The 21,187-nt window shown below is 40.8% G+C and overlaps 1 protein-coding gene across 3 annotated transcripts in view; it reads right to left on the reverse strand.

Moving 5' to 3' along the window:
- Positions 1 to 538: 538 nt before the first annotated feature.
- scap (SREBF chaperone) overlaps positions 539 to 21,187 on the reverse strand; it is a 31,174-nt gene continuing 10,525 nt past the window's right edge. For 2 of the 3 annotated variants that reach the window (XM_085472135.1, XM_085472133.1), the window contains exons 6-23: positions 19,751 to 19,856; positions 18,832 to 19,004; positions 16,011 to 16,137; positions 14,214 to 14,326; positions 14,032 to 14,126; positions 13,782 to 13,880; positions 13,241 to 13,453; positions 12,447 to 12,832; positions 11,814 to 11,963; positions 5,696 to 5,897; positions 5,017 to 5,132; positions 3,921 to 4,464; positions 3,744 to 3,829; positions 3,276 to 3,358; positions 2,878 to 3,044; positions 2,607 to 2,687; positions 2,229 to 2,435; positions 539 to 1,842 (exon numbers count right to left, since the gene is read on the reverse strand). In XM_085472135.1, coding sequence (XP_085328261.1) covers positions 1,597 to 1,842; positions 2,229 to 2,435; positions 2,607 to 2,687; positions 2,878 to 3,044; positions 3,276 to 3,358; positions 3,744 to 3,829; positions 3,921 to 4,464; positions 5,017 to 5,132; positions 5,696 to 5,897; positions 11,814 to 11,963; positions 12,447 to 12,832; positions 13,241 to 13,453; positions 13,782 to 13,880; positions 14,032 to 14,126; positions 14,214 to 14,326; positions 16,011 to 16,137; positions 18,832 to 19,004; positions 19,751 to 19,856 — 3,194 coding nt within the window. In that variant the 3' untranslated portion in view covers positions 539 to 1,596. The remainder of the gene's footprint in view (positions 1,843 to 2,228; positions 2,436 to 2,606; positions 2,688 to 2,877; positions 3,045 to 3,275; positions 3,359 to 3,743; positions 3,830 to 3,920; positions 4,465 to 5,016; positions 5,133 to 5,695; positions 5,898 to 11,813; positions 11,964 to 12,446; positions 12,833 to 13,240; positions 13,454 to 13,781; positions 13,881 to 14,031; positions 14,127 to 14,213; positions 14,327 to 16,010; positions 16,138 to 18,831; positions 19,005 to 19,750; positions 19,857 to 21,187) is intronic. The other variant, XM_085472134.1, reaches the window with a different exon arrangement.

Here is a 21,187-nt window from a genome sequence, read left to right on the forward strand (position 1 = left end):
TTAAAAAATGTGTGATATAATACTGCGTGTGTTTCAGGAAAAGATTATCTGAACAGTGTCACATGTGTCAGGTCCAAATTTTGAAAAGGTTATATCTCAAACCCATTCCTGATGTGAAAAATCCAACATCAATACTGCAAACTGTTTTAAAATGTACTAGTATTATGCAAAATTAGGGACAGGATGCATTCACTGTTACCTTCCTTCAGATTTTTACCAACTGGTCGCTGAAAAAAAAGAAAAAAAAAAAAAGAAAAAAAAAAGAAAGAAAGAAAAGAAGAACAGGTTTCAGGACAAACTCTGCTTAAGCGTGCATCAACAACATACCAAAAACTAAAAATATACACACAGTATATCTAACGTGATCCAAGTAGTCGACAAGGTTGTGTCACCCTTTGTGGCTTGAATTAAAGATTGTGGATTAAAAATGATATCAGGTGACCAAGTTATGGCTAAATGGTGATTTAAAAAAAAAAAAAAAAAAAAAAAAAAAAAACAACCCTCTCTAAAGCACAGAATGCATTTATATTTAAAAAAAAAAAAAAAAAAAAAAAAAAAAAAAGCAACATCAGTCATCCAAAATTCAAGCTATTTGAAAAATGGAGGTAGCCTAATGAAGGTGTAACACACTGGAGAAAAGCAGCCCCTCATACAGCATCAGTAACCCCAGAGTCAGAGGCCGAGGATGGGGTAAAGGAGGAACCCTTTCTGCCTCCCTGCGGCCTCCAAATCTACAAACACACGTGTTTCCACCTCAGTGTTACAAACAACCAAAAGCCCAGTGCTGCCAAACAAATAAACACCTTCTTACATTTAAGTCACCTTTTCCACATTATTATGGTCTTATTTAAAAGTTGTGATTAGTCATTCATATACAAACTGTTACTCAAAAAGGGAAAAAAAAAAAAAAAAAAAGTATCGCTAATAAATAATAAATGTAGACATAAAAACAGCCCCCTCTGGAGGTTTAGTTTATACAGTAATCATTGGTTCTCCCTCACACAAACGCACACATAACCAATCAACTTTTGTTCTCAGCAGTTTTACTATAAAAAGGGTCTAAACTCATTCAATCAATCTCTCTCTCACACACACACACGCTCAATTCATCCCCGCAGGCGATGGACCTGTCGAGCTCTCTGTGGCTGCACTTCGCTGTTGAGCGCACGGCACAGCAGGAATATTAAAAAGAAAGAAAACAAAACAAAAAAGAGGAGCTCTATGGTCCTCCTCTCTGGGTGGGTGGGGTCACAAGCCTCCCCCCGCCCTGTGTGAGCAGCATAGAGGGCAGATCTGCAAAAACAAATGTGCGTGCACAAAAAGCACAAACTCAGAACTGGCGAGCTCCCTTCAAGTGAGAAAAATCCAACCTTAACCAAACTCGTGACCTTCCGTAACGTCAGCAAGATGGCTCTGATAAAACGCAGTAGGTTCAACGGCCAGTTTTTCCTCATGATATTCAGACTTTAAAACACCTCCCTGTTAAAACAGATAGTCTTGTATCTAATGATCGCACATCATCCAAACGCCAGAAGCAACGAAACAAAGCAAAAACTGGATCCTTTGACTGTTCCCACTGATAGCTGCCAGCCCTTCTCAGTCCAGTTTCTCCAACACCGAGGGAACGTAGACCAAGCTGAGCTCGCTGCCAAAGTCGCAAACGATGGCGGCGTTGTCCAGCACCAGCAGCTGCCGGACACCCTGACCGTCGCTACTCTGACCCAGGTACACCGTCTGCAGCAGGTCGCCGAAATTCAGGTCCCAGAAGGAGACGCAGCCCTGCCCCCCCGTCACCAGCAGAGACTCTGAGATCACACCCAGACTGGCCCCGCAACCCACCTCCTGGTGGGAAGAAAAAAAAATCTGATAACAGACTGCTGTGTAACGCATTTTAAGGGCTCCAACTACTGTTTGTATTCTTGAGAAATTAAGCTTATCATGTAAAGGATTAGAAATCAGGACATTTTTGGAAAGCTTTTTGTGATGACTAAGGAGAGTTTCTTTAGTCTCTGTCAGATATAGAGACACAGCCGAGTACTATCACACTGAATATGGCCAGTTGGGTATGCAAACAGGAGACAGTTAAAGGGAGCTAAACAGTTGGAATTTTGGAGTTACAGGGAATTACACTGTTGAAAAAAATAATAATTGCAAAACACCTGTCTGATGCCAGGTTAGGCTTTAGAGAGTTAAAGAAATAAAGACGTGAAGGAGACTGAGCACAGTACCTGCTGTATTGAGTACAGCTTGATTCCAGTGCTGCGGTCCCAGATACAGATGAGGTCATCCAGTCCTGAGCTGATGACACAAGAGGTTGTACACACCAGCGAGGTGACATCACCACAGTGACCGTAAACATGGCTGACTCGGCTCCCTGTCAGGACATCCCACAAGCAGATGGCGCCGTCCTGCCCACCGCTTGCTAGAACCATCGTCTGAGAGGAAAAAGTTAGTAAATTAGACTCTCAATTACAGTTTCATGAAACAACTTCGTGGTTTTACTTTGGTAATTCCTCTATTTTGACCCACGGTTTTTAGAGAAAATATTCACCAATGCCTCCGTTATCACAATATGAAATGTTACGAGACGCGGGGATATTGCTGACCTGGTCTAAGTAGATGGCTGTAATCCCTCCAGAGTGACCTTGCAGGGTAAAGAGGCAGCAAGAGTCCTCCAGTCGATAAACCTAAACAGCACACGCAGATAAGGATGATCTATTAAAAGCACTATCACAAAGACTGCTTTTGGAGTTTGCTCATATTTTTTATTTTATTTTTTTTTTACTGCCAGTAAGATCCATTCTATTGAGTTTAATGAGAAATCAAAACAATATTTGTTGTACTTGAAATAAAAAGGACAGAGTGCAGGTCTGTTACCCGGACTGTGTGGTCTTGGCTGCCAGTGACGACTCTGCCGGCAGCTGCACGAAGCACCGTGATCGGCTTTTGGTGAGCACACTGTACGGAGCGTGTGAGCTGGCAGCTGATCACATCCTCACTGCTGTAACAGGGAGACTGAGGCATGCTGCTTCGCCCAGGGGGACCTGGAGGGAAAAATTATTTACGTGAGGAAGAGGGGGAAAAACAAAAAACAAAAAAGGAAAAAAAAAAAAAAAACCCACAAAACTAGAAAAACCCTCCACTTAGGTTTACCTCATCTCATTTTCTTTTTAAATTAAAAAAAAAAAAAAAAAAAAAAAACTCATACTGTACATTTTTCACCAATTAAAAATCTAACTCATACAACACTGATGCAGAAACATTTCAAGCCTCACCTCTGTACTGCAGCAGACCCAGAGGTTTGTTCATCTCAACAGTGAAGAAATCCAAGGACCCGTTCAGCCTAGCTGCCACAATTCTGGGAAGGAAGAGACACTCCGAATAAAGAACAGCCGCGCATAGTAGCCACAAGTAGGATGACACACTTTTGAATCTCTGTCAGTGTGCCCAAGGGCAGCTGTGGCTACAATGTAGCTGCCATCACCAGTGTGTGAATGTGTGTGTGAATGGGTGGATGACTGAATGTAGTGTAAAGCGCTTTGGGGTCCATAGGGACTAAGTAAAGCGCTATACAAATATAGGCCATTTACAATTTACAGCATACATCTGATGTGTTACAATCTAATGTTATAGAAGCAAGTAACATCTTTTAAGAGGTTGGAAAATTACATAAAATAAATTAGTGTGCCATTAAAATGACCGAAAAATATTTTTTGCCGATTTAGAGCACGTATGTGTTTAACCTGTTGTTGAGAAAGGCCAGAGCTGTGATCCCAGAAACACCGTCTTCATTGCTGCAGCGTAGCCACCCTTCCACTGCATCCCACAGCTGTAACCAGATGCAATTGTACAGTGATTCTAAACACCAGCGGATCAAGAGTATGACTTTTTTCAGAGTGACATGTGAAATTTTTACAAACCTCCAGTTTGCCGCTGCTCCTCCCGGCAGCTATCAGATTTCCTCTGAGCTCCATGGCCCAGACAGAACTTTCCCAGTCTCCTGCCGCTTGCGCCCCAGCCATCGGGGATCTTTCTTGGATTACAGGTGTAGCTGCTTCCCCTAAGCTCGGACTCCTCTGGAGTTGAGCGCCTGATGGGGGCGAGGAGGAGGCTGAGGACGGAGAGGCGTAGGTAGATGGTGATGGGGGCTCGTGCTCCATGTAGGCACGCTCCACCAGTCCTCCAAAATCAAAGCCTGCTCTGGGTGCGGTGGACAGGTGGGAAGGGGGCTGGGAGGTGAAGTTGGTGTCAATGAGCGGGGTGAGATCGGGCTGGTCAATGAAAAGAGTGGGACGACTGGGCGTGGTGCGGCGTCTTACTGGGTAGAGCTCGTCCTCTGTCAGCCCGTCTCCATTAAACGAGATGTCTCGTTCAGGACTCAAACACTCTGATTCTTGAGCCCCGGTCATGCTGTCCCAGCCATTCCGGTGGTCCCAGCAGCCACTGCTGCTGCTCCGCCTCAGCCTGAGAAGGAGGAAAAAAACAAAACAAAACAAAACAAAAAAAAAAAATTAGCATGACTTGAAGAGATAAACTGACTTTACGTTTGCAGATTTACTGGCAAACATTAACACACAAAAGGTCTGATAGGCAAAAATAAATTGATAATCTAAAAACCACCCATGAATACCAGATTGTCCCTGCTCACTGCATATTCCAGATCATGACTACTACTTTCAGTTGTTTCCTTTAGTGGTCAGCACAGATGATCACCAGCCTCCATCTCACCCTATCCCAGCATCCTCTGTCATAGCAACCCTCTGAGTGTCCTTTCTCACTACATCCATGAACCTCTGTAGACTTCCTCTTCTGCCTGACATCTCCAACATATTCACTTTAATACAATCAATTTTCAGCCTCAAATTTCCTAAACTGACAGATTGTTTTTAAACTAAATTTTACTTAATGGGAAAAAAACCAAACAATTCCTAACAATGTAAAAGCAAATCTGGAAACATCTCACAGATCAATATGACATTGAAATGTTTTTAAAACAAGATATTAAGAGTGTCTCACCCATGATTTGGAATGACAGTCAAGCAGTCCCCAGTCTGTGCGTCCCAAACCCGGATCTGTCCAGCCAGGCAGCAGCTAGCTAACAGCATCCCATCGCTAGCCAAACACTCGATATCCTACAGGACGGAAACATGGAGCAGGAAGCCGGTTTAAATAAGACTAAAGCGATCAGCCAAAAAAAGAAATTAATACACATTTATTAAATTCAGCATTTTTGTTTTAAATGGCCCACCCTGTACTGTAGTATAGTACTATGAGCAAGTGTGAGTGTACTCTTGGCTTAAACCTCAACACAGCACAAACACATTTCTGTATCTTTTAAAATCGCTATAAAGCATAGGAATCAGCTGTTTGTTTTACCCTTTTTTCAAATTGACATTTAATCTATATTTGCTAAGCAGATTTTATATAATTACAGTATCTGAGTCATTGCAACTGAACTCATTAACACTGGATTTATCTGCACCACAGATGAGATCTGGTCTTAAAATACATCTGAAATACAAATTAACTAACATTGTTAAAAAAAATAAAGACAAGGGAAAGAGGGAGTGTGCAAATAAATCTGACTAAATAAACAACACATGCTATTTTTTCTTTATATATGCACAGTGTTGCCTTTCTTATGAGTTTGTTTGGTGGACAAACAAAGACTGCGGCGTCTCCATCTTAGTCTCACCATACTGTGGCCCCTCAGCAGCAGTGGTGAGATCTCGCTGACAGGTGGTGAATAGCCGTAATCGTCACAGGGCAGGTCCCCTCGCCGCCGCCGCCCGTGAGGGACACCATTCTGACCGTAGTTTCGTGGGCAGAGAACACGATACAGACAGAAGAGCAGCAGAACCAGCAGGACACCCGCAGCCAGGCCCAGAGCTGCCACCCTGGATCCAAAGACAACACAAAAAAGAGTCAGGAGTGCAGTGCCACCACACTACGACACATTTACCAGAAACAATCACACAGAAGCTGAACTTCTGTATATGCTCGTCAACTCCTTCACAAAATCTTTCAATGTACTGCACATTTGTTGTGTGTCATCTGTTCCATGAATTCACCCTTTTAATTGAAGCTCTAGATCTCTAACAGACTTTTTATCTCTCACAAAATACTGTGGAGATGCTGAGTTTCCTAAAATATTATCTGGACACTTTCACAGTCAGATGAGTAAATAGCCCAACTAGTGTATAAAGATCAAGCAGCAAAGTGAGAAACTGTTCATAACTGACAACAGATCTCGATGTTTACCTAAAACATTGTTCTGCAGCTGCACACTCACATGTTTATATAGTTTGTGTGTTGAACAAGTACAACTGTACAAATCTAACTCACAATATGTGGAACTGACCGCTTGGAAAAGAAAAACCATGAAACAGCGCATGTGCCAGCTCTTCTGTGGAATGTGGAGCTAATGTGATGATAACCTGGCAGAGGAGTGTTGACTTTCTCTGCTTAAAAAAAACAAACAAAAAACCTCACATCTGCATTGTGAAAGTAGAGCTTTAACCCTTTCCCCCATGAAGGGAACATTTTGACGGCCAGGATTTTTGGAAATGCAGCTGTATAGGGAAACAAACATCGCACAAACATCTGATGCACAGTCAGTAATCTTGTTCTACAAACAGGCCAATATGGGACAAACTCCTCAGTTCAGAAAAAGAGCTTTAAGGGTTACTACTACTACTACTTTCTGTGCTTATCTTTATTTTGCTAATGGCTACGTTTTTGGCCATTTGTTTTCCAATGAGTAAAATCCATCTAAAGTCCCTGACATCATTTAAACTCATGCAGAAACAAAAACAAGGCAGTCTGTGTACTTCTGTTAGCTTTTAAAAACACTTTAACTGCAATAACAGGAGAATTACTGGCAGCAGAAACGAGTTGGGGAACCAACATTGACACACAGTTGCTTATTTACACATCCAGCACCTCTGGGGCAACGTTGCCATTTATTTGCAGTTTTACTCATGTTCACAATATAAACAGCAAAATATTCACTTTCTTTTAGCTCCGTTTTGGACTGTAGCCACTTGTGAGGGAGATGTGTAGCTCATTGGTTTCTGGTGATGATGTAGTGGGATTTTTGAACTTGTTCAATACAAACAGATGAACAGCAGTGAGAATGAACAGGAGGAAACTTGAGTTTGCATTTCAGTCCTTGCCATGTACTTTTATTTATAAACTCATTTTAGATGTTACTCTTAAAAAAAAAAAAAAAAAAAAAAAGAAGAAACAGCACAAATGATGATGAACTCTAATCCTGTCTTCAGACCTATTACACACTACGGTTATTTCACACAAACATCCAGCGGTTTTCGAAGGTAAAATCAGAAACAGATGAGATGGAGTCAGTATTAACTGGTTCAAACTGTGTCATTAACTTTAACCACTGATTGCACAATTTTTTATTTTAGCTGTCTTTTTTCCTGTTTAAAGTTGCTTTTGATCAAGATGGTTTTAAAAGGAAATATAATTTCCCCATGTCTTTCAAAAAAGAGAAGAAAAACTTGTGTTAAGCGGAACACTGGAAAGCTCTTCTTGTGTTAGTCTGTGAAATCGCTCGTGTATGATCACACAAAAGTAGGATGAGAGACTTTATCCAGTTCAAAACTTCTCTTAAACAAGACAAGGCTACGCTGACTCGTTTGTTACATGTAAAGATCTTTGCTCCAGATTAAAAGTACAGAGAATTCCCTTGTAACACCTTTATCAGTCTGGCCTTCCATCTATCGAAACCAGTGTTGATGTCAGTTGCCAATTCCCAACTGTGAAGGTCACGACCCCGACCAAACTGCTGATAGCAATCATATCTGCAGTCCAAAGATGACCAAAAACATCACACTTATGTCAAGGTGACAGACTGGTTTACACAACACGGTACAGTGTTGTTGCGGCAGATAGATGAGGCTGTTATAAGCTGATAAAGCTGGAAAGGACAGTGAATCGGTGTCTCTGAACCTCCCTCTAAGATAAAAGAACATTATCTTCCCATTTTAGCAGCTTTATTGGACCGATATTGTGTGTACACACACACACACACACACACACACACACACACACAGCTCATCATTGTTGTGTAAAAGAACACTTCTAGTCTTAAGACTGATTTGCTAAACTACAGAATTCACAAATTTTAACCAAAGTTAAAACTTTAATTTCCATAAAATAACAATCTAACAACATTTCTAATGGTGTTGTACCTTAAGTACTATGGTAAACTGGGGGTGAGCTTAAACGTGCTCGCCAATGTGCCATGCCACTGACAGCTAGTCTAGTTGTAGTGAGAGTTTCTGCAATTATGTCTAAAATTGTATTTTTCACTGTGACTTTGACCTCTGACCAAAGTCATCACTGAAGTCTATGCTAACACTGAAGAAATTCCTAAGATATTCTTGTACAGTAAATACTTCCCACACAGGATTAGCCCATTGTCCCTGAATGTGTCACCTGCTAGGGTAAGGAAAAAAAGCCCCACAAAAAACACTGACAAAGCCTGTAAAGTAAACAAGTCAGCCAGGCTTGGCCAGTTAGAGAATATGAATACTTGCTAAAGACGGAGATAACCCCTGGCATTATTAGAATACACTAGGGCTGCTCGATTATGGCAAAAATGATAATCACGATTATTTTCACTGAAATTGAGATCACGATTATTTGACGATATTTATTTAACCCTTTAAGACCTACCATAGAACCAAGTCCGCCAGAGCTTATATTATTTTTTTTGTACATGCTGTAGTGCCATTTGTGGGAGCATTTCAAGTTGCTATACATCAATACAACTGTTATAGCCCATATTTTGCATTAAGTCCATAGTAACTACATTAATTGCAAACAAGTGCAATAAACTACAAAAAAATTGAAAATCGTTTTTGTTTTGTTTACATATATTTCTACTTGGAGAAATTTAAGAGGTTTATCCCTCAAAACTTTAAATACAAAAAAGTTGCAAAAAATAGTTTACAACAACAGGAAATTTATTTTGAGTGTTGTTGGGTCTGTGTTTCCACAAACCCCGCTAATTCTAGAGACTTATTCATCATGAAGAAAACAAGACAGTCGATCGATCCATTACTTGCACAAGGGAGGCCTCGTCTGTGTCCAGCACGACAAAGAACCCCAATGGTGGCCTCCTCTCGCTGCCTTTTATTGACAATCCTCAAACAATAGTTTACAAAGCACCTCCCCTTGCAACCCCCCTTTGGTTACATAGACAAGGCACTGTGTGTGTGTGTGTGTGTGTGTGTGTGTGTGTGTGTGTGTGTGTGTCCTCCTGCTGACCAAAGGGTCATAAACCCAGGAAGTTTACATCAAAAGAAACAGATCTTTCAGATAGGATGTATCTACAATAAAACCTCCCCCAGCACAGAGTGGCTGGAAAGGTGGTCAGGATCAAAGAGATGGCTTTGATCCTACTGCTTAAACTAAGACTGTACAAATTTAAGAAACACAATGGCAACATTCAACAATTAGACTTAACAAGTGTCTTCATAGTTTTATTTTGGAGATACAGCAATTTTTATATACTGCAGGAAAAACAAAAAAAACAATCCTATGATGCAAATTTGCAAAGAAAACAGCACGTGCATCAAAATAAACTATTTCCAGCTGTGCAATTCGAGTTCTAAGCATCCCAGCAACTATTCAGAAAAGTATAGAGTCAAACATGACTTATAAAAACACTAGTATAAGTATAGTATAGTATAGTTTTTTACTTAAGGCCTACAAGTAAAAAACTACATTTTCCGCAAAAATGACATCACTTCCGGTTTCGGGCAGGAAATGCGATAGTTCGAGTTGAGTCTTTTTCAAAGTGGGAAGTGTTAGGAACAGCTGATGGATCGGCAAAGCGTGTTTCTGGAATATTATGTTTTTGTTCCTGCAAGCGCTTTTTATGCAATTTTTGCAAAGCTTTATGTGGAAGGAAACCGTGACCGAGGACAAGCTGATGGCATCAGATGTAAGTACAACTCCTCCGGTTTCATATGCAAAACAAATTATTGCGCTAGCTTAGCGGTTCAGGTTCTACAGGGATTTAAAAATAGTTACGCAAAACGGAGTGTGCTGCTCTGACCGGCTTTAAAGGGTTAACAATAACAATGTATTGAATAATGACTTTAAAAAAATAATATAAAATAGTGTGCAAATACTGATAACAGTGCAAATGTTTGCAATATAAGAAATAAATGAAAAATGTAAACATCTATGTTTAGTCAACTTTGCAGTGTTGCTCTGTGGTGCAGCTACTACATCGTAGCAAAGTTTACACACTGTCTACTTGATCCACGTCTAACTCCGCCAACCCATAATGTTTCCACACCACTGAAGTTTTTTTTTTTAACTCTTTTCAACCAACGGCAGTCACTCTCCTCTCCAAATAACTTCTGCTTAGCTTTCCGAGCTTCCCTCGGGTCCTCTTAATTGTTGTGACGCGTGTTCGAAATGGAGAGCGGTGCGCTTGACTTACCACACGGAGCAGCGCGAGAGTAAAGCATGAGGGAGGGTCTAATAATCGGCTCAGTCATTTTTAATGATCGTTGAAAGCCCAGATCGTAATCGTGATTAAAATTCGATTAATTGAGCAGCCCTAGAATACACACAAAGAAACTGCATTTTCACCTCACATAAAAGAAGATTACCATCAGCCCAGCAACAGTGAACACTAAGCCAAGCATGAAACGTAGGTGCTCTTTTACTCCCTTCTGTGTTATGTCAACTTAAATACTGTAATAGAAAATACATCTACAGCACTGACAAGTTTAAAAGTAACTTAAAATGTTTTTGATTTTGAGAGAAGTGTCATGATTTCTCTTTGCAAGACCTCCAAGAGCAGTTCCGCAGACAGACTAAGACTGCAGCTGAAAAAAAGAGATTTTAGTCCAAAATTGTGTTATTTCATGTCTGGAAAACTAAACCTGAATGGCTCAAATGCCCTAAATGCTATTGTACTTCACTGCTCCAACTTCAGCAAAACTGCAGAAGGAACTTAAAGGCTTCAGTGTCCAAGGTGCAATCGGTTCAATGACACAGGTACAAAGTGTGAAGGTCAAGGTCCTTTACCTGCCGTGGCCCCTATTTACACTCAGCTGTGTGACGTCAAGGTTTGTTTTTTTCTAACCATGTGCAAAAACAGTGATCGCTAAACTGAACTGAAACTAAGAAAAGCTAGGGCCTGAAAAAGATATCACTCATTCAATTAGGCTAAGAAAATTATGTTTCTTTGTAAATTTGTCTAAAAAAAAAAAAAAAATTATATGAACTCATAAAAACAATCAGAGCTGGTTCATCTGTACCTTCTTTCATAAGATACTAATTAAGGCAGGTAATTTAGCATTCAGAGGATTCTGAGATTTCAGCATTTCCCCCTTATTTCGTTAAGCATGTGTCTACATATTACACATAAATAACTTCCTCATGAACTAATAATAACAGCAGGAACCCAAAACAACAAGTACCCAAACAAGCGGGGATTAACATGACCCAACAGGTGGTAAGCTGCCCTGCCTGTAGATCCTACATGCATATATTTGGTCAGATCAACATTTTCACAGAAATCCTTTCATTTCTTGTTTGGAGAGCTGTAGGAGGCTTATGTTGCTTTGAGAAACGTCCTTTTCAATGCGAGTCTCTAGAATAGTAGGGGCAAACAACTCAAGTAGCCACACTGATGGAAAATCTGCTGGATTTAAATAATCAAAAGTTACCCTTTTAACACCTTAAGGCATGCAGGTTTATCAAAGAGTTTGTGAGGCAGTTCAAACTTAAAGCGGGTAGATGTCTGTGTCTTTCTGACTACTAACTTGTAGAGGGTGAGGTCTGTCTGCAAGTCAGCAGAAACCTTGAGAATGGGTGGTTGAGGGTGTCTCGTGTCCTGAGGGTGACGTGCGTCAATGGCCTCCTGGGGTGTCAGATGAACAGTGATTGGGATGACAGGTAAGATGCTAATGTACCTGTAAAAGGACAATAACATAGTGGACATAATGAAGCTGAAAGAAACATCGAAGCAGAATTAAAGACTTAAGAAAAAAAAGAAACAAAAAAAAATTGTTCCTGGCTTTTACACCTTTAAAGTGGGAAAGTGTTTGTTGGACAACGCATAAGCACATAACTGAAGTAGGTTACTTGTTTGTAGCTGCATTTTCCATGTGGAGAATGGCTGACAGAAATTAGTTGTTCTTTTTGTCCAGCTTTTATTTGGAGTTGATATAAACTTCATAATGCAGCATTTCATTTTGCAGAAACATCCCATACACGCCAGGAATGAAGCAACACATTATGCTGCACCAGTATCATAACGAGGCAAGAAAATCTAAACTGCTTTGCTTGCTTTTATGGAAAATTTGGGATCTCCACTACAGTGTAATATACCGTTTCCCAATTAAGAAAATAACAGACTGACGAACAACAACAAAAAACTCCCCAGCAGCACTCGCCTTTTTGCTAAAGTGATGTTGTAGTAACTGAAGAGTGATGGCCAGTGCCTGAAGGACAGTCTCCTCCATCCCTCCTCATCCTCCTCCCCCCAGGTGATCTGAGGTACAGCGGGTGGGGACTGTGGAATGGGCCCTGCCCTTGGAGGGCCATGATGTCCCTGCGATTGGTTCTCAGGTAAAGGAGTTGGATCTGGTGCACGATGGATGCTCAAGGTGCTGGTAGGATCCCCACCTCGAAAAACCGGGGCCACTCCCAGGTGTGGGGGCAGACCACCTCCCCCAGTGTCGCCTAAGGGGCTTTGTTCAGACACCTGTGCAGCCAGGTAGGTGCGGATTCCAGCTGGGTCGGTATACACAAGGATACCAATCCAGATCACTGTGCCAGCCTAAAAATGAAAAAATAAAAAGGTCATGTTGATCAGTTAGCTGGAATATGTGGCCAGCTTCATTTTACATCGAGCTGATATTTACTTAATTTAGACCACTTTAACCTAATGTATGTATATGCTTGTATTAAACGAATCCACCTTACAGTATAGGCATCTTTACATACATTGTTGGCTTTATGTAGGCACAGCAATAAGCTTGCAGACTGTAAAAGCTATTCTGTTAGTTTTAAAGCTGAAACAGACATTCACCCCCCCACCCAAAAAAAAAAAAAAAAAAAAAAAAAAAAAAAAAAGATCTTGTCAGTCTTTGCCATTGTATGAAAGAATTAGAAGCTGACAGTTGAAGACAAATGGCAGCAAAGTGCACAAAAACATTTACAGTCAGTTCTGAATTTGTCTTCTCACCATGATGATGCGCTGAGCCAGGCGCGTGCGAGCCAGGAAGTACACCACACGCAGCCTCTTGGGGAGCCTCAAGTTTCTAAAGGCTGGTGTCTGCAGAGTGATTGTATGCGGAGAGGGTCGCGGTGGAGGGGGTACCTCACGTGTACGCAGGGGGCCTGGCTTGGGTGGAGGCATACCTGCTTCAGCTGGCAGGCGGCGGTTCAGGTCAGCCAGCTAAAGGGAAATAATGAGGTTCACACATTTTTTTTTTTTTAAAAACATCGTTTTTTGTATTTTAAGTCAACTTCACAATACATGCTGAAAATATCAAGAGTGATTATGTGTCTCAGTGCTGGTTGTGTTTTTTTGTTGTTTTTTTTTTAAATTTTAAACTCAGTTCTTGCCTGGTGCACAAAGGTTTACATCACATAAAACTCTTGCTACTTAAATCTAATGTTGAGTCCAGCATATTAACTGTGTGTCTGTGTGTGTGTGTGTGTGTGTGTGGGGGGGGGGGGGGGGGGGGGGGGGGGATTTGAAAGTATGCATATGCGTTTCTCACCTCCATGCGGCGAATGTCTATAGATAGTACAGTGGTGAAGAAAAACATCTGCAGGAAGAAGTCAGACACCAGCCCCACAACAGCAAATAAACAGAATTCCTAAAATAAACAGAAGAGACATTAACCACATAGAAGCATTTCCCACCTGGCTTGATTTAGCATTATGCTTTGCTTATTTAATAACAATAACTTTAACTACAGTTTTCTCCTGGTGCACTTCCTTCAACAGTTCCAGCATTTGTCCTCTTACCTGGATAGCTGGCACAAGAGTGAAATATCCAATGAGGATAATACACAGCTCAGTGGCCATATTCTTCATGATAGACCAGCTCTCATTACTAAGGCCTGAAAAAACAGAACAACAATCAGGGAAAAATAAAGAAATGCACAATATTTAATAAGCCATGACTAAACTACATTCTCCAAACTTACCTTGAGCTATGCGCAGTTTGACCTCGAGGTCGACAGGGGTGGAAACCACAGACTTGGTGAGCACCAAGACGTTCTCCAGCCCGATTACCACCACCAGATAAGGGAAGATCTCACTGCAGGGAGAAAAATAAAATACCCTCAACTTTGAGTACAGTTATCTTTGGTAATATACACTTTTACCACATTACCACTGTGTGGAATTCTGTTTAAATTACAAACACAAATGTACTTTAATAATGCAGCCGCCAAGGCACCGAGAAAATGTATGTGGTCCACTCCTATGTTTTGTTTGTTTTTTAGTTATAAAATCAATCATTTAGGGTTCAATTTCTTTTTTTTTTAATTCTTGGCCCACATAGCTGGGAATTTCCCTGAGATTAGTATGTGTGACAGATTAGTTTGACAGGATAGATAAGCTTTAGATGAGGCAAGTGTATAACTGGGTCACACACACACTCAGTAACACTGTACATAATAAAACACACACACACCCAACACTATCTGTATCTCACCAGCTTTGTGTGTGGAGTCGATTATGACTCTGCAGATTTGCATGTTGCAGTCATAGTTTTGGTACATTGGCCTTGATGTGTGTTTATGCAAGCACATGGCCTGGGCATTCACAGCCCATGGAGGACTTGCATGGATCTTAGTGGCTGGTTAACAGTACCACTGTCACGCCATGAGGTCTGCTTCCTAATAAACAGCTCACGATTGGACAGCCATTAAACGTCAGTATCTGAATACATCTGCCCCATATTTCAGTCCATCCCACTTCCACACAGTGTTCTTCCTTTTTCATACACACTAACACGCTGTTTGCCCACATGAAGTGATCATTAACAGAACTCCATGTACGATCAATACAGAAGAAGAGGAAAGTCAAAAGTCAGGTACGTGCACGTGAGTTGGTAAAAATAAGGATACAACTGACAGCCAGCTAGAGGTGTTAACATTAACAGGATATATTTGAATGTCAGTAAGAGCAGGAGAACAATGAAATTACTGCAGACATAATTTCAGTAGTGATTCACAAGTTAAACTCATCCTTCAACCTCTTAAAAATATTAGCTAGTAAGTGTTTTCAGGCTGCCGCAAAGAGTTGACTCGGTTCATTTGGACATAGTGTTTTCAGAGAGTTTCCTGAAAACGCTACATCCAGACGTACAGAATGAATTTTTTAGGACTTCCTTACCTGGATGATTGAGCGTGCATGAAGACAGCTTTTAGGCTGGTTTAAACAGCATTCATAATAAAGAAAATGTACTGTAAAAACAGTTCATGCACTTAAAAGTGTAAGGAGCATTCAAGTGCTAATCACTACAGTCTGAAGTTAAAGCTACTGTGGAAGGTAAGTGCAATAGCACTGGAAGCTACTTCAGTTAACTAACATACAACGATGCCATATGCATTAGTTTCTACATGCAAACACGAGAAGAAAACAAAACAAAACAATGTTTTACTTTAAAAAAAATGGCACTGACTGTAATGAAACTGATTCCTTGCTTTGGTGTAATCAAGGGAAACAATGAGTATAAGTCATGAAAGTACAAGTACCAAGTTGCTCTCAGTGATGCAAACATACATTTTTGCTGCGTCTTGATTAAACTGTTTTCTTGGCTGCCTGATTTTTGAAACAGTCTCTGCATTCCTTGGCTCAAGTTTTAGGCTGAAATCTAATAAGCATCTGCTGCCAAAATGGCATGTGCGTTACTGTTCCTGGCAGATGAACAAGAGCAGAGACCAGACCCCTTTAGTAATCTTCAGACACTCAAGTATGTAGAAAATGGTTTTTACCCTCCATTAAGTGTGGGTGTCAGTCCAAACAGTGTACACAGACCCACAGACATGAGCAGAGAGCTGAGCACTGTGACCACAGCAGCCAGAGCAAGGCCCCACTTAGATTTCACCATATCGATCTTACCTGCAAGGAAGAAAAAGATGATATGTTGAGGACTTCACACTAACCAGCTGTACAACTATTCAAATCCTCAGCCAGACCTTGTCTTAAATCAAATGATGGTGATCATGTAGAGAAGGCGTTTAAGCATTTCCAAAATTACATTTCTAGATGGCAGGTGATGACACTGAACACTAGGCTTGCTGATAAAATATGCAGGGGTTATGAAATGAAACTGTACAGGCTATCCATTTCTCAAACTTGCAGGTTTTCTTTGAAATGACAATTCTGAAAATGACTACACTGTAAAATAAAACAGCAGCTGCATATTGTTGTAACAGATGTTTGTTCAATTACAGTTTTCCAAGGCAGCCTCAAGTGTACACTCTGATTTTCCAGACTGGAAGGAGAGGTCTTTCTCAGAAGGGAACAGATAGCAAAACAATGGTGAGACAAATAACTGAACTTTCTGACCCCGATGTATCAAAAATAAGAATGAAACTTAAACAGACTCAACATAAGAAAGAAAGCTCCGTTTTATTATCGGAGCAAAGAAACATCGTGGACCCTTCTGACCTCTCAGCTTTCCTCGAACCTCAGGAGAACAGAAATAAAGACTGTGTGCTTCATCTTTCTCACACATTCTTTCCACTGTCTAATGCTGCACAGACCCCGTTTCATATCACACGTCCCAAATAAAATTCCCTTCTTTTTACTGTTTAATGTGAATTTCATGAAGAATTTTTCCTTAAACTGTACTTTGCGCAGCACCACTTCACTGTCTGAGACACTAGCAGCCCAGTCTGCTCTGACGTGTAATCAAAGTTTCTTCACTTTTCAGTTGGCATAAAAGTCAGGCAATGTTGGTTACTATGCTAAAAAAAACAAAAAAAACAAAACAAAAAACCCCTATGAAAAATGCTAAAAATCTGAATCATAGAAAAGCGACATGCTAAATATTTCTCTGGTGGTCAAAATTACAGCACAGCCATTTATTCAACATCTCTGAATGGTTACATTTTCAGAGGATATCAGCATTTTACTAGCAAAATGAAAAATTGTGTTTGCATTGATTGTAATGGGTTTTGTGTGTGTGTGTGATTTCTTGCTTGTGTCACTGTTTAACAACAAATATTGTGTTACTGAGAATTCAAAACAGCATGAACGTGCCAAGAGCAGGAAAGATGTGCTAACAACAAACATCAAGGTATTTCTCTGAAGCTTTGGAGATACTGACATCAAAATAAAACCTTACACTTGTGTTTACCTCATGTTTTCTGTGATCACAAGGTGTTCCGGTATTATTATAGAATATTATGGCTCTCTTTTGTGTTCATTAAGAAACATTACCGTAATTGTCGGGCTATAAGCCGCTACTTTTTGCACAAGCTTTGAACCCTGCGGCTTTTAGTCAGGTGCGGCTTTTCTATGGATTGTCCGTGATTTTTGTGATATCGTAAGACGATTTGTTTTGTTTGTTCCGCTGTTGTACGGCACTACGTTGCCTGGCGGAAGGATCGGGGTTCAAGAGTGGTATGTTAGTCACATGTCCGTCCGCCAGGCAACGTAGTGCCGTACGAAGTAGCGCGAAAAACAAACTTCAAAGTAGCGCTACGCGTTCAGCTGGAGGTGTGGATGATGAGCGGCGATAAACTTGCGAAAAGCAAGTTATGCCCAACTCCACCGGTGGAATCTGACAGCGTGGGAAAGTGTGAAAACATCCACGATCACCAACGGATTTTGAAGGGCTGGACTGATGATGGAGAGGAGGACACCGCCACGGCCCTTCTGAGGGTGTTCGACTCTGACACTGACAACAAAGGAGAGAAGCTGAGAGTGGATGACGAAGCCATCCTGAGCCTGTTTGTATCCGACACTGGAGGAGAGGACTTTGGTGGTTTTAGTGCGCAGGAAGAAGAGAAAGATGGTGGTGAATGACTGACTTTTCTTCTTGTTAAAGCCGTGTCACTGCACCTGAGCCTAAAAGGTAGTCCGAATCTATTTTTCTGGTGTGCTGTAGGTTACTGTTATGTACTACATGTGCAAATATGTACCCATAACTTGTTTTTCAAAATATTAATAAAAGGGGTGTGTCTCCAAACAGCCATCTCTTTCCTGACAATTCCTTTGTGCACATTCTCTTACATATGATAAGTCAACATTGAAACACCTGCGGCTTTTGGTCAGGTGCGGCTAATGTATGTACAAAACAGGATTTTCCCCTGATTTTAGCTTGTGTGGCTAATATTCAGGTGCGCTTTGTAGTCCGGGAAATATGGTAGTCTCGTTGAATAATTATCTAAATTATTATACTGCAATTACAAGTGCATATCAGGAGCCAAATGTGAGTAATTTAACCACCTTGCAGGTGAAAATTCATTTGAGTACTTGGACGGTGTGTGTGTCTGTGTGCACGAGTGTGTGTGTTTGTTCCCTGAGCTAATGTTTGTGCTGGCAAGCTGCCGATGGTTTGGTGGCTGCATTCTTACAGCGGTGTGCAATGTTCCCATGTGAGGATTATCCCTGCAGCAGACAGGGACAACCTTGGCACCCAAACACTTGTGCACACAAAAGGGCACAGCACGTTTTGCCCTCATTCTCTGGCACTTTTCTGTTTTAACTATGGTGAGGTGTGCAAACAAGTGGTAGTGGTGGGGGGAGTCGAGATGTTTGAACATGCACCGAGTACAAAGCAGATTTAAAGGGAGTTGGACTAACGTGTAGAGAAGTAGATGTAGGCAAAAAGAATGATGTATGTGGTGACGAGCGGGATGAGTTCAGCAATGCCGATCTCCTCCTTGAAGTGGACGTGAACCATGTGGTCATCTCTGAGGGTGCAGTTGGCGGATGGGTGAAGCTGCTTCAGCCGGGCCCGTAGGCTGCCTAGGAACCTGGACACACAAATAACAATTAATCATCGTCACATGGAGTAACAAACTTCATCACTCCATTTTTAATTTTGAGAAACAGACACTTTGCCTTGAGGGACAGATGTCATTAATCCAAGGAGAAGACAGTTCTGACTATTTATGCCGTTCTATTGAAAAAGTGAAATACAATAAAATGCAAAACCTAAGTCACAGACTCCTACTCTGTTCAGGCTCCAGAGTTAGTTTGTAGATCTCAGTTTCAGTTAGTTTCCAGAGTTGGTTTGTTCTTTTAGTTTAGTTTTTAATGCATAGAAACATAGTTTGACCGTGGGCAAGCCCAGAACAGACAGACGATACAACAGAAAACACTTTCCAAAAGACACTTGACTCAAAGTCATGGAAACATCCCAGTCTCACGCTCCTCAAGCTTCTTCTCTGAAAATTTTAGTAAACTACAAAAGATTGAAATTTTTCCAATTTAGTTCCATTAGTAAAATATATATTTCTTAAGTGTAGTTTGTAATTATTATTTTTTATTTCTGTTTACAGATTTTAACTCTATTAGTTTAAAGTTTAAGGAAGTGTGTATTTTGTGTCTTAAGCTTTTTCTAAAGCAGCATTACCGTCCAAGAGTCACAGAGTTAGAGATGACAAAAATATGATACGAGAAAAAAAACAAAAAACTAAATTTTCCAGTGACATCCCTTAAAACTAAATTTAAATAGAACTGGCTTTTAGTTTACTGTTCTATTGCCTTTGTAACTCACCTTGCATCATAACTGGATAGAACTACAGTGATTGTGTAGGTCACCACCCTCTTCCTGTTGTAGTGACTGACCCCCGAGTACTTCACAGGAACCCCGAACAGCAAGTCTAAAACACACACAGTAAACATCTTCATGTAAATAGACTCTTCATATTCTAGTAACAGACCATCTTTTTACAGATCACTTTAGGTTGACCACTGGTTATTTATTAGTCACCAGCCAAACATTCTCAAAGCCCTTAGGTCTGTGTCAGAACAGATACAGTTACCACTTCTTTATGAGAATGAAAAGAAAAGAGAAGTTTTAGAGCAGTTTTAGGCTTAGAAAGCTTTGTGGGAATCTGCTGTTGTCACCAAGTTCTTTTGATCTTAGTCACAACACAAGGAAACATCTTAGTGATCAGGAGCACACGTGAAAGCAGGGAAAAAAACAAAAAAAAAAAACCCCCGCCCAAAACCCTAAGTGACAACATCCTGGTTTCAATAATGAAGTTAAACGACAACTTGAAGCTCACTCGAAAAGCAAATCAATCCATCAGCTCTGGTCTCAGACATGAGGGTGAAGTTATAAAGGAGTAAATAAGTTCAGGAACCAAAATGGCAACTGCTATAAAACTAAAAACTAAGCCATTAGAATGCAAGCCTGGAACACAATCACTAAACTCAGATCCATCCATACGTTCACAAAATGACCTCAAAATGCATTCATCCTCACTGACTGCCATCTCTCATAGTTATATATTTTACACTGGGTACCTGGTGGAGTTTGGGGCTCCCCTGCCCTGCAAGAGCAGCTGAAATATAATCCCCAATGTAACCAGGCTGACAAGCCTCGAGTCAGCTCAGTGTGAACAAGCACATCAGTCTAACTTTATCTGACAGCCAAGCTGTCCCTGACTATATCTTTAATATCTCTTGAAGTGGCAGATGTGGCAAAATGCTGAAGGGGAAACTTGGTTCACTATGTCAGTGGGTAGCATTTTAAAAGAATTCAATAAGTTCCCAAGGAATGAAACTGCTTGTTCTCTGTCAATACGAAAGCCTCTTAGTTGGCTGATACAACTAATCCCCTGCTCACTACTACCGACAATTACTCATGCTGAATGATGGCAGACTACTTTCAACAAGGCAGTCAGAGTATAACACATTCTTTTCCCCTGCACTTTAACAGACTATACAACAGGCACGAGGTACTCAATATGGTGACCACCAATGGCAGTTTCTGACAGACTATTTAAAAATGCCTGTAGTTCAGAATGAATTAGTCATCTCATGGATCATTGCATGGCAAAAAGCAATAACACAGGCCAGACTGGAGCTTTCAGATTTTGTCAAAATAAAAAAAATGCTCCCACACCTACTGACAGGCGTGAGAACATTTCGGACACAATGACAATGTTCTATTGTATTACGATTTTTTAATTACTTAATACATCGA

The sequence above is a fragment of the Copadichromis virginalis genome, linkage group LG11 (assembly GCF_057382275.1).
Source record: "Copadichromis virginalis isolate Kocher_CV1m ecotype Utaka linkage group LG11, C_Virginalis_male_GT1.1, whole genome shotgun sequence".
Classification (NCBI taxonomy): Eukaryota; Metazoa; Chordata; class Actinopteri; order Cichliformes; family Cichlidae; genus Copadichromis; species Copadichromis virginalis.